This window comes from Corvus brachyrhynchos, unplaced genomic scaffold (assembly GCF_000691975.1).
Source record: "Corvus brachyrhynchos isolate BGI_N302 unplaced genomic scaffold, ASM69197v1 scaffold146, whole genome shotgun sequence".
Taxonomy (NCBI): Eukaryota; Metazoa; Chordata; class Aves; order Passeriformes; family Corvidae; genus Corvus; species Corvus brachyrhynchos.
Window position 1 is genome coordinate 1548503 of NW_008238960.1, and position 13879 is coordinate 1562381.

Consider the following 13879-nt stretch of genomic DNA (forward strand, 5'->3'; position numbering starts at 1 on the left):
TCTTCAATTGAACCTTCTCCCACACAGCACTCCAAAGAAGGGGGGGTGGGGTTAAGGGAACTCCCTGATAGAGCAACATGGTGAATGCAAACCTATGCTGTGGAAGACTTACCATCATCCAGGTACATCTGGTCCAATTCCTCAGGTTCTCGCTTGATCGTTACAGGAATAGGGGCCAAATTATGATTACTTTCCTCATGCAACTCTGGCAATGACAGTGGTTGGGTTGTTGGAGACTCATTTCTGTGAACCTTCGGCAGTTGCTGCTGCTGTTGACCCATTATGGATGAGTGAGTTGGACTGCAGGACTGCAAATAGGTTGGCTCTTGGGTAACAGATGGAACTGGAGAAGAGGGACTGTTGGGATAGAGTGTTTGTTGATAACCAAGGGGACAGCTACTGCTCAGATGTTGACTCACCTGCGGCTGCAGCATGACGTGAGATGATTGCTCGGGGGGGCTTGGGTGCACAACTATAGACCTTGGCACTTCCTGTATGGTGGGGACACCTCCAGTGGGCTGCTGAAGTCCGAGGTGACTGTGTCCCGGGTTGGGGATGCACTTGTAAGGAGAGGAGGAAAGGTCATGCAGCTTGGGGCTTGCGTTGGGAGAAGGTGACATCACAGCGTTTCTCTGCTGACAGGAGGCAAAGCCAGCCACGAGGCATGAACCAGGATCAGGGGGCATCATGATCTGCTGACTGTAGTACGGTTTAGAGAGAGGGCTTAAGCCTTGGTTCATTGGTCCACAGGTTTGAGCAGGCTCATAGTCATCTGTGGGTTCTGTTTTTATAATTGGAACTGTTAAAAGAAAAAAGGTTTTAAATAAACATGAGTTGCGTATTGGTATGATCAAGTTGGCTTGTGGCTAGGATACCCTTTGCAAAACAAACAACGTCGTGAATAAGACTCTGTGTGTCTTTTGCCTAGTTCTCCCACCCTATAAAAAAAAAATGAATGAGTCATCAGCACAAGAAAGTCACAGCTGGTTCTAATATTGAAAAGGACTATTTTCTTTGGACTCTCCTCCAGCACTAATGTGCTATAAAAATCTATTTGCAAATAGCTGTGCTTCAGTGGAAGCTTTGGACCCAAGGGCTCCATGGATTTGTAGTAATCAAGGCAAGAATTTAAACTTGGATAGACTACTGCATTTCTACAGCTACTGATGGCCCATTTGATAAATGCCTGTACACACAGTAAACTGGAGCATAAGGTAGAGATGGGACTTTCAAAGTTCCATGAAAATAAAGTTGCAAAGATACATGACAAAGTGCTATGTACAAGAAGTTTTCAATTATGAGGATATTTTTGAAAGAGTATGATCTGATTTATTTAGCCTTTTACATAATTGCATTTAATTTCTGCTAATGCCAGCTCCTAAAAAATGTTAGCCTCTGGCTACCAGGAAAAACTGACTCCTGTTCTAGACCTCTGCTTGCTCTACCCACTGTCTCAAATGATGTCCTATATGAGCTGTCATGTCTCTAAAAACTACCAGAATGTGAACAAAAACGATTGTCAGTGAGCATCAACTCAGTCATGACAAATGCAGAGCTGCTTTCTCAAATCAGAGAAGAAAAATCCTTTCTCAGACTGAAGTGTCTTTTCAACATTTGCTTTCTCTCTCAAATCAAAGAGAGGTGTCTTTGAAGCTTCTCCTACAACAGATGGAGTGCACAGGTAAAATTCACTCACTTTCTCTATCAGGAGAATTACAAATAGTAGGGCCAAGCTAGACTGTAGATGTATTTTTTTTCTAGACAGATGCAACTCTAATGCATACAACGATCGAGTATGGATGCATAGTGGCATTTATCTTCTTTCTAAAAAATTTCTGGTGACACCAGAGAATATTTTTCAGAATATTCCAATAACCAACCCATTGTGGCACAAAGTCAATAATGTAACATCTTTCCACAACTCAGCTCAGATACACGTGTGTCGCATGAGTGTCTTTGACTGTATTTTTATTTGCACGTGTTTTACAAAACCCTTACATATTGTCCAGCCATTTATTATGTTTGTGTATGAGTCTTTTTGAGCCCCTTTAAATGCACATGTGTCCATCTGCACATATAAAACCTCATTTAACACTCACAGACTTTGGTGGTGGTGAATGCACTTCACTACCCTTGTTTTACAGTCCCCAGGCTCCTTTTTAACTTTGTTCCTTTTATGTTCTTTAACATGTAGATGCTTGCAACACTTGTTTCAAGATTTCTAGCACCCTAGTAAAATCAGGTCTATATATGTAACAGATGCACAGGTGCTGCTCAAGACAAATATGCTAGGTGTGATGGACTGTCATTGGATTTCTCATAATCTTATTTTCACCAGCTTGTGTGCTGCACACAGGCTAGCAGGGCTACTAATGCACTTGGTTGCAGAGAAGCAGATTCCAAGTTCAGTGACAAAACCACTATCACACCCTTTAGGAAAATGCAAGACCAAAGAAACGCACCTAGATAAACACAGCAACTCAGATATTGTAAGAAAATACCTTTAACAAGTTCCTGAGCTAGCAAATATTCTCACATGTTTTATATTAGGTTCACTGTGCTAGCACTAACCACAGCACAGCTGGAAATATGATGGTTGTTGAACACTGAATTTTCCCAATATATCACTGTTATAGAAACACCTGTGCTAAATAATTCCAAGCCCAACCACTGGCAATACAACTCCAATAAACCCTGGAGTTGTCTGACTTGTTATAACCTAGGGAAGGGTTATAGCCCTGGTGGCAGGCAGGCTGGAGGCTTTACAGAAGGCAGGTTCCTGATCTCAGGCTGGCTTTTCATTGTAGCTCTTCTATAGCACATCTTTGCTACCTGGTTTGCCAAGCACTTTTTTGTCACTTCAGTCCTAGTTTTTTCTTTACAAAAGCAATGCCATGGGGGTCCATTTGGAGCTCTGATTAGTGGCCATGAATATTGTGAATCTCTTTTTGCATGTTGCTACACTGAAATACACACACTGCAGCCAATAGAGGATCACCAGTAAGTCCTGCTCTGCATCAGGTGAAGGACTGATGGGTGGGAGGGACTCTATTCCACACCTCTTAGTCCAACAACTCACTTGGAGATGGTGATAGCAACCAAAGACACTCCTGGTGCCTACAAATTCAGAGGGGAAAACAGAGACTGGTTAGGACTAGTCAGGGTAAGCCACAGTAGCTTGTTTGCTAATGGCAGGTTGGTAGCCAGAGATGGAAACAAGAAGGAGGGATATGAGAGTAAGTGGCACCTCCATTTTCTTTGACATCTGTTGACATTGTTTTGCTCTGAACTAATACTTCTGGGCATCAGTTATTTGATGTAATGGGAAACAAACTGTCTTTAAATGGACAGATATTACCTGCACCTATGCTTAGAGTCACCTGAACTTGTTCAATTGAACTGTCTTCCTTACCTTTTATAATGTGTTTTTTCAACACAATAAAAAAAGTCACCACTTGCTCAGTGTCATATATTTTGTTTGTATGCTAATCTCATCACTAGAATAAGTATCACACTGGAAGACAGAAAAAGTATTCCTGCTGTTTTGCCAGTTGCGTAGCCATTAACCCTGTGCAGAGTGAGTGCATGAATCCTGCAAACTGGGATGGCAGCCCCTCAACCCCCTTTAAAAAACTGCAAACATCTTCATGAGGTACCAGTTTGGAGAAGGAAGCTCTGTAGGATTTTTTTTTCCATGAAGAAACCATTACTAATGATCCAGGTTATGTGGAATCAGACCTGTAAAGCTGAGCATGTCAGAAGAAATGTAAGACATTAACATTCCCCTTTCTGGCCAGATCGCAACTTTAGTATTTGACATGAATAACTGTGTGTGGAGGACACACCACCACAAATTGCTACATTACATCAGTTAATGGTTTATTTGTGCTACTCTGTCCTGCTACCTGCTTTTCCCCAGCCTATGTAACTTCAACAAACGGAGTAAAAAAGGCCGAAAATCTTTGCCAATGTTTGTACTTGCAAACTCAAACTAGCTGTGGGTCTGATCTGGTCGTTCTGAAAATACTCTGATTGTGTCAAAAGCTGGCGTAAATCACCTTATATTCTTTCTTTGAAAGGACAACTGTTTTCTTCCACTTTTCAAAGGACTTTAGAGCGCCCAAAGTAAGAGCTATGGGTGTTTCAAGGCACACCTCACCAAAACAATGTAGGAACAGCCTGTAACTGTACTCACTGGCTACCCACTTACCATCACAGTGTCCACGGCGTTACTCCAACAATGTAATGAGGCTACAAGGAACTAACACACCCTCACCCACTGTCTCACTCACTTCTCGGGGACTGAGATGCTCAGCTGGGGTGAGCAACTACACCTGACTTAGAACAGGATACAAACCTTAGTGCCCACCTTCATCATTTTCTCCTAGATAAGAAAATAGAATACCCTGACTTGGAAGGGACCCTCAAGGATCAAGTCCAAATCCTGGCTCTGCACAGGAGAACCCTGGGCAATCCACAGGAGAACCCTCTGCACAAGACAACACAGCAGACAAGGCTGTTCACTGGCCAGCTGGGTACTTGTACTACCACTTACCTACTGACTCATGCTCGATGGACTGCAAGTCTTTAAAAACCCAAGATTAAAAAAGGGGTTTTGAGCCCTGTTATACATGGAGGCATGGTAAGCTAGCTGCCGTAACACACATCCATTTCCATTGTCACTGACTTCCACAAGTGAGTATTTCACACAGGGAGGTGCAATGTGATATAGACAGTACTGTTAATTTTCCCAGGATTAATATTTAACAGAGAACAGTATTAGCCTAACTAACTTCTAGCTCAAATATTTCAAATCTTGAATGACTTGGTATAACCCTGCCAGCTAAAAGAGACACTCCTAGTCAGTCACACAGCAGGCCTGGGCTGGCGATTAATTGCAAAGCCTACAGCTGTTCAGAACCTGCACGCAGTTTCAGTGAAAACAGTCATTTCTTAAATCCAGCAGAGCCATATCAAATACCAACAATCGTTCTGTCTCAAAACTGTTCTGTGGTGCTGAGGTAGCACCCAGTCTTGCAGACTCTCAGCTGGCTAGAATGAAAAACTGTGACTGAGTTTGCCATACGCTGAGATTCACCTATAATAAACTGCAGCAATGAAGCCAGAATTTGTGAAATTGTAAACACAAAAGATGATACTCTTTCTACGTATGCTCAGACTCAGAAGCAACATTATTCATTTAAGAGTGCTGAAGGATCTGGCCCTTGCCCTAAAAAGGTAAAAAAGAATGCAAGTTTGGTTTGTACAGTGAATTTTTAAATGCCTGTTACTTCACAATACATTAGGTCAGCTGACAGACTGTTTTAAACAGTCCTCGATTTTGAATATTATAATATGACAGAGGTCACTGTTCTAAATTAGTCTGATAAGCAAATTAATTTCTAATTGGTTTTCAATGGTTTGGTGATGCCTTCTTAGACTCTGAACTCATGTCATTATGTCATCTAATTTAATATGAAGTTCTGAGAACCACACATTGGCAGCAGCCCTAGCTATAAATCAAAGCTTCCTACTCAGAGAGATCAGGGTTATGACATCATACCAAGGCACCGGTGGAAGACAATGGTCCTTCTGTGTGTGTCTGAATCTGGGAGAAATATTTCAGCCAGTTCTGCAAGCCCACATTTAAATGAAAGGCCTTTCTAGCAGGTAAAAAGTTAATATATCAAACCTAGAAGAAAAATAATAAATCATGCACATTCAGTAAAGGGAGTTAGAAAGTACTCAGAAATAAATTATATGTATTTTTTGACAATTCTAACAAGTGTGTTTGCTTTTGCACTTTAGCAATCCAGATGGGCTTTTAAACTTTTTTTTTTTTTTGGGGGGGGGGGGGATGTTTTTAAAATATGTGAACTGAAAAATAAAATCTTATAAATTAAACAGATGTTTATCCTGATTAACATTTAACTATCAAATTCCCATTTCCATGTAGTATTATCAGTGTAGACATTTAGGGCACTACAATGTATTTATTTTACCCTTAAGTTTGATTGAACCTATCCAACAAAATAGCTTCCTTTCATGGTGCAGACTATGATGTAGTTCCTTGGCACCTGCACACAGATTTTAGTTAAGAGTACGAAAATCAAAACACTACTTTTTTCATCATGTGCACACACACATTTCTTCAACTTCTGGACTAAATGTCTGGCAATTGGTAAGAATTTGGGATGAGACTTTAGAAGAGAGCTGAGGAGTTAGGTATCTGAATCTCCGTTACTGACTTGAGCTCTGAAAGGCTGTTTGTGCCTTTGAAATTCTTCCTTGTCAGCCAGTTTTGATACTGGCAACACACCTTCAGAAGACACTGCATAGGTCACCCCAGTTCCTGTCACTGCTTTGCTGCTGATTGACCAGAGACTAGTTAGGGATGTGGACACATGTCCATGTACAGTTCAGCCACTCTGGATTTGTGCAAAGACAAAATCCTGGCTGCTGCTGCAGCACTGGCTGGATCCAGCATACTTGAGGCCTCACCCCTTGTTCTGACTGTGGAGCAGTCAGTGTTGGGGAGAGGCAAAGCGCTGGCTGCCCTCACAAAACATAATCCCTTCTTCAGTAACACCCGAGCAGCAATGGCTGAGCAAAACTTTCTGAAATGCCCTGCCAACATATGTGCAGCAGTGGCAATCTCAGTGACAAGGGATGAGCACTCAGTCCCAGGAATCTTGTGAGACAGTCAGCTACAGGGACCCACGCAGATGCTGTCTCTGAAATTGGTGTTTTTCCCTAGGCACCTATTAAAGCAAAACATTTTTAAAGGTCAAGCTGCTATCAAGCCTTTGCTTCTAGTTACTAAATCCAGAGAATGGTGACTCAGACACAAAGGGAGCCTCTTGCTAACAAGACACTGTAGGCAGCACATGTGTATGCAATTTTTATCTGCACAAGTATCTGATCTCACCCTCTCTTGCTAGTACACTGCTACTGGTGCTGCTCATCAGGAGGGTAACTCTAAAACATGCCTGTCTGCCCTTTTTGGGTTTTGTGTATAGATTTTTACAGGTTCAGATGAATATGTACAGTTTAATACAAGAATAGCTCCAGGGAGAGTTGGAAGCCTTGCACATACACCTCACCATATAATCTCGGACAGTGTCATTATCTGATTTGGAAGTGCTTTCCAGCTAACTCATTTGCTAAATGCTTTTCAACAGCTGTTAAACTATTAGGTTATTCTACACATATTTATGAGACAGAAGATTATATATGGTAGCTTGTTGCATGCACTGCTAAATCAGGCGGGGAGAAGTAAAAGGTAGGTAGAGGGCGTTTTGGGTTGTGCTAGTACAGAAGATTATGCATGAGCTTTCACTCAAAACAAAGAGATGAAAATTCTTAAAAGACGCAACTTTCCACCATAACACTTTGTTAAATCCTACAACGTTGAATAGGAAATTCAAGTCCTGTGGTATGCTCATTTGGGCTGCTCTAGTGCTGCTTCCAGTGAGGTGCAGCACCTGGCTCCACTACTGCCTTCAGCTGCAGGTTTAACTGTGCAGAACACCCAGGCTGCACTGGCCAAGACTTTCTAAGTCATCTCTGTCAGACATGTTAAAATCCACTGGGCTGAGGTATTTTTTGATGATGCTACACAACATTACACCACCAGTGCTGACTTTACCCCTGCTTGCATGTGAAATCACTGGGAAGCAAGGGAAGGAGTCCTTAAAATGCTCATGCAGAGGAGTTCAATGACCAAAACTACAGGCTGGGGTTTTTTTATCTGAAGGGGAATATTTGAAAAGGGAGGTACTGACAAAAGATTATTTTATGCACTGGAAGTTAACTATTATGGGTGATCATTGCTGATGGTCAGACACAGCCAGGGGCTTCTACATAGTGTTTGTGCACCCCTGCCTGTCTCAGAGACATCACACAGGTGATGTTTTTTCCTGTCCTTCCAGGTGAAGATGGAGCACCACAGAGAGGCAGCATTCTGCCTCTATATATAGATAAGACAGACTGTCTGCAGGTCAGATGTGGCTGGCTAGGCTCTGTCTGACTGCTGAAAACGGATGTCACCTGGATGAAGTGTGGGCAATGGATGAAGCATGGGCAGCTCCAGTGGGTATTCAGCACCTGGGAGTCTAATGCTGTTGAGAGCAACACATGCCTCCTCTGCTCCGCCACGTGGCTCCTGGATGGGAGTGGAGGGGCTGATGCATCCGACAATGATGAACTTTGTGATTGCCTTAAATGAGAACAGGACTCTGACAAAACCTCACCTGCTTTTAGTTACTCTGCTAAATGTCAAAAGTAACAATCAGCCACTGAGTAGCCAAAATTAAATAACCTGCGTCAGTGTACAGTGTGAAATGAGTAACCGTGATTCCTATTTTCACCTAAAATAAAGTCCCCTGGGGCCAACCTTTCACCCCATCCCTTCTGTTGCCCTGTCCTGCCATGTGCTGGCTTTGCAGTAGTCCAGCTGCTCCTGGGGGATGGAAACACCTCCAGCAGGTCCGAGGCTCCAGGCCTGACTAAGCCACGCTCAGTCCCCTTGTCGAGGTGCTGCTGTGGTCATACTGCACCAGCCACCGGTTACGGTCCCTTCACAACACAGGCCCTGCATTTGGCCCTACTCCCCCGGCAGAGCCCAAATCACCATCGTTTTGCATAAAGGACTAGGCTAATAATTTTGCCAACCTCAAGCAGGAAAATTCAACAAATACTGAGAGGTGAGAGGTGTCAGGAGACAATCAGCACAAGCCACATGCTGTGTCACATTACAGTGGCAATGCTTTGCATCCTCATTTTGTAGTTTTCTGCTACGGGGGCTGATGTAATCTTTTAACTTAGAGAGTGAAGTGTGGGTGGAAGAGCTGAGGTGAAACAGAGACATGGCTGCTCAATGCAGCCATGAGAAAAGTGTTGTTGCACCCATCTGTATGGTGAGCAGGGGATAATTTTAGAGCAGAGGCAGGAAGTCAGGAGGATGCTGACAACAATGTGCAATGGGCAGTGCTCACCCTTTTCAGATGTACACCAAGGGGTGGTCCTGCAAGGAGCAGGGAGTTGGACTTAATGATCCTTATGGGTCCCTTCCAACATGAGATATTTTATGATTCTATTCTACAATGTTAAGAGCTTAACTTTTGTGCCACTGGACTGTAAACCACAATATTAAGGCACATCTAGTCACCACAGGCAGGCTCTCAGCACAACTCCACACCCACAGATTCAAAGGACTTCCATCCCCACCAAGTCACTGTGGCCAGGTTTTCAGAGGAGCTCAACGCCTCGGAGACTTGTGCAGATGACTGCAGGGAGGAAAAGGAATTGCAGAAAAGCTGGCTCTGTGAGTGAAGGCTGTGCAGTTGGAAATCTGGTCCTGTGGGTAGTGAAACACATCTCAAAGTAAAAGTTACCCAGAATATCAACACCATTTTAATAAATATTAGAAGCAATGAAATGATCTTTTAATAATGCTTTGACAGTTAAGAAGCCTGACAGAAACAGAAACTGGAAATACTTTATCATCAACTCTTTGCAAAAGCATATTTTTCATTCCAGTAAAAGAAGCACATCAACTTTCCTTTTTCCTTTTTATTAAATATTTCTTAGACAATCTAGACTGTCTTTGGTTAGTCAAATATCACTACTTGTCTAAATAAAATTCAAAGAAAAACTTTCCTATGTTCAACATTCTTGATATCAATACTTGTTGGATAACAGAAAACACAGAGAACACTCGCTCCTATCTGTAAAAATAAGTTCTTGAACAGATTTCCTCTATTTTTTGTACCTACTTAAAAGAAATCAAAACAGTCAGACATCTAATCCTTATCATTCATTGTTTAAAGTCTTCTGAGCAGGAAAACTTCTTCAGCTTTCTTAGCAGATGAAAACACAGGATTTGGAACCACAGCATACACGCCTGTGCGCTTCTTCAGACTCTCCAGGTTAGTTTAACCCTGAAATGCTACTGCTTACATCTGGTGATTTCAGAAGACTGTTCCCCCTGTTTCAAATGCATATATGAGCCAATGATATAATAAATTCATAGAAGCAAAATGATACACAGTCATGAACAGAAATTGAAACAAAGCATTCTTCTAGAGGGTAAGGTTCGTAAGTGCAGTGTTTGCCAAGGGCTTTCCAAAATGTTCTGCTGCACATAATGGAGCTGCAGAGCCCCCCTGCACAGAGCTGCAGCAGCAGAGGTGCTTTAAAAACTGAACATCCAAGGGTCAGCTCACTGTGCTCTGCTCACACTCCTGACTGCAGTGTCTGGTCCAGAGCCTTCCTCCTCAAATTCTGATGGGATGTGGCAATGCAAAATGTATCAGTACTTACCATATGAACTGTGGGAATTCACCTGTGCCAGAATGGTATGGAAACTACTTATATTTCTGTGCCAGGCATGTCTGTGGAGGAGTCTCAAGAGCCTACAGCCTGCAGGCTCCAGGACAAAACTGATACGCAACTGCCCAGTGATGCGTTTGAAGTAATACTAAAAAAAATGACATTACAGTCATTTCTGTACAATATAGGCTAACACAGGATTCAGGAGTTGCTCAAATTTAGCAGAACAGTAAATCAAAATTTCAATTAAAAGTGGATTATGAGTACTTAGGTTTACAGTCTATCCCAAGCCAAAGACTTAAGCAAGCCTGCTTTCAAGACCTTGGCTCCTTTTGCGAAGCATCTACTTTCTGTTTTGCTTTGTTATTTAAACTTTTCATTTACAGAGCAGTAAGATTTTCATTTTTACAGCAGCTTTTTTATTTCTGAAGCAGGAACTCATCTTCATCAAGTAAATCCCTGCTCTGTGAAACACTTGAGCTAACTGAGGGAAGGTACAGTCCTGCCACATCTCCGCAGCATGGGAGAAGCCCTGTGGCGGCGAAATAACACTGCTGAAGATGGCAGCTTGTGCTGGCTGCATGTCACAGAGCTGTACTCCATGGAGACGCTATAGGACCATTCATGGGAGGTGGGATGAGTGAGGTCACGTGTCCCTGGATCCACTGGCTGTTTTCCCCTAGGGAATGAGGAGAAATAGGAGCTACAGGAAAGAACACCTACTGCCTTGTGGTGGGGGTGGGAGCTGCACAGCGAGCCCATGGCTCTCCCACTGCTCTGTGTGTGTCCACACCCACCCCAGGACCACAGCCAGGGGCTCACACAATATTTAAGCTTTACTCCATATTCAGTATTTTGCTTTGGCACAGTCCAGTTGAGCTGTAAAATATATGTCTGATGCTCATCATGAAGCTTTTAAAAGCTCCCTCCCACAGAAATACCTGCAAAACTACAGTAGGCACTGAAATGTAGCATTTGTAGTCCTAAAGCACAGAAGGAGAAGCAGCTTACAGGATACCATCTCATTTGTGTAAAACCACATCTTACACTTAATGATCACTCTGACATTTGCGTGTCAAAACCCTACACCTTCCCTGTTTGTGGGATTGGTTTAAACAACAGACAAAGTATTACCTGGGCCAAAATCATGCTTATCTCATCCACATTTTTTTACACTGACCACCCAGTAGTTCTTGACTCAGGTATTTTTTTCTTCATGAGCTAAACTTCGGTTTTCTACAATGTCTTTAAACAGTAAAAGAATGTTGTGACTGAAATCAAATAAAGCCTAAAATGACTTCTAGAAATACAGCAACATAAATGACTGATTCAGTCACTGTACATGGTTCCTAAATACATAGCTGAGGTGATTGTATCTATCTTTGAAAGGCATGATGGAAAAAAGTACCAGCCACATAAGGGCAAAACCTTACAGCTGTAACACAGGCATTACAACACAAGCATAATAAAAACATACTATACTATTAATTCTGATGATTGCAGAAGCACATTCACTTTTACCACTGTTATGGGAGAGGCTGCAATATGTTTTTCAATTACCTATATGCACACTTATACATATGTATTAAGAGAATGTGAGTGGAGAACCAAACAAGAATGGAAGGAATATTTACTAGGAATACCTGCTTTCCTTTACCCTACCCTGGTGTTACATTTTTTTTTCAGGTTTCCTTACACTGAAATGAAAAGATTTCACTTGAGTTTAAATTGATACAACAGACTAAACAAGATTCCTAAAGTTTTCAACAATTACCGTAATTAAAGATGCCTTTGCAGAATAAAGCCTAGGCTGGTTCCCTGTTGTCACTAGGTATATACTCCCATCTCTTCACATCAAACGTTTCAAACACAGAATGGTGATAGCATAAACCAACTCTGCAGGAGTGCACACTGTTCCCAGGGTTTAGAATACAATGGTAAAAAAGGGCCTATGTAAAGGCTGGAGGGAAGATGCTGCTTAATAAACAGCAGTTAACAAGAGGCCTGAATCTGAAATATTTATGAGGGTAACTTGGGTGACAAGACAATACCCAATTGCCTCTACAACTGATTTTTGTTGCTGAAAAGTGTTGTGAAAGAGAATAACAACTCTTTTTCTTTCCAATTTAAGAGATGAACAGTCTTTAAATATACACAGACATCCCCACTGAGGATGAAGTTTGCATAAGTAGGCTGATTCAGTGAAGCATAGCTACACGGAACATATGCAATAAGCACTCCGTTGCCATGTCAGGTTTCCTGTACTCCTAGTTTAAATTTAAGTCCCGATAAAAGTGCACGCATGCTAACTGGGTGAAATTCCAAATGTGTACTTTATGGGATTTCACCTACAAAAATTTAGCATGTCTCTTCATGTCATGTGACATGACTTGAATATTGATTTGTGGATATTTCCCATAGAAGGATTATTTTTGCTTGGAAAGTCTACAATAAAGCATAACCTAATAATTTTTTCTAATTCCTCTTCCTTCCAAAACAACGACAAAGCAACCACCCTTCTTTTCCTACTTTTCCCCCTAAGAGTGTTCTCAGTATAAGAGCCATTTCAAATAATAATAAAAAAACCCCTCTAAATTTACTAGCTATTAAAATTTTCATATAAGCCTGCTTGGAATTCAGCTATCATGAGTGACTTTATTGTCACTTCACAGGTACCAATATAAGCTCAAAAAAAAAATACTGGCACACGTTTCTGAGCATTTCTCATCCATAAAGCATTTTACATGGTGCACTCTGACCTCTACCCACATTGTCCATCTCAATTTTCACTCTGCGCAAGGCAGCAAGGTGTGAGATGACTGCAAGGAGAATCCACACACCACCTCCAGCTCAGAGCCCAGCATGCTTAAAATGTTGTGGTGTGAATTCAGAAATCTTATTCAAATGCAATTTACCCTCTGGGGTTTGAAAGTCAGACCAAGGGTTGACAGCAGCTTAGCAGAGAGCTCAGTGCCTTCACAAACATGTGAATTCGTGCTGTGGCTCTTCAGCTCCCAAAAACAAAAGTCCTTGTTTCAACAGGTCTCTGCCACCAATGCAAATGGAAATAATCTGCAGAGGCAGTCTCTTGTGTGGGCAGCAGAGACAAAGGCAGCTCTCCTGGATTTATTCTCACTCTCATAGCACCAGGTATAAATCCAGAATACTCAAATTACTAAAGAATTATCAAAACCATGTATCATCATTATCTCTCACTTTTACTAGCAGAGGTAAGTAATTTGTTTTGTTACCATTAGCAGGAAGATAGGTGAAAAGCTGGTACTGGCTTCTCTTTCTTTTCCCGTTGCAGACATAGAAGTTGACCTGAACAGGGCTGGTAATTCTCTGATTGCGGAAAGGTGGTATCTCAACCACCAATGAATTCTGCAAAAGCAACAAATCAGGAAGTCAAGGCATGACTAAGGCAGTTGAGCTGTACAATAGTATTGAAAAGCTAACCCCAAGAAGGAGGTGCCCAGGCATACAAGGAGAAACACTCTATGAAGGGAAACTGGTGGGCTTTGTGGGGCAAGGACGGCTTCCCACC

The 13879-nt window shown here is 42.0% G+C and overlaps 1 protein-coding gene across 6 annotated transcripts in view; it reads right to left on the reverse strand.

Annotated features, from left to right (window-relative positions):
• The window catches only part of NFATC1 (nuclear factor of activated T-cells 1), a 101711-nt gene that overhangs the window by 31768 nt on the left and 56064 nt on the right, over positions 1 to 13879 (reverse strand). The window contains exons 7-9 of one of the 6 annotated variants that reach the window (XM_017738632.1): positions 13584 to 13716; positions 420 to 799; positions 113 to 308 (exon numbers count right to left, since the gene is read on the reverse strand). In XM_017738632.1, the coding sequence (XP_017594121.1) occupies positions 113 to 308; positions 420 to 799; positions 13584 to 13716 (709 nt within the window). Of the gene's footprint in view, positions 1 to 112; positions 800 to 9112; positions 11012 to 13583; positions 13717 to 13879 lie in introns of those variants that run through there. The other 5 variants (XM_017738633.1, XM_017738634.1, XM_008637134.2 and 2 more) reach the window with 5 other exon arrangements.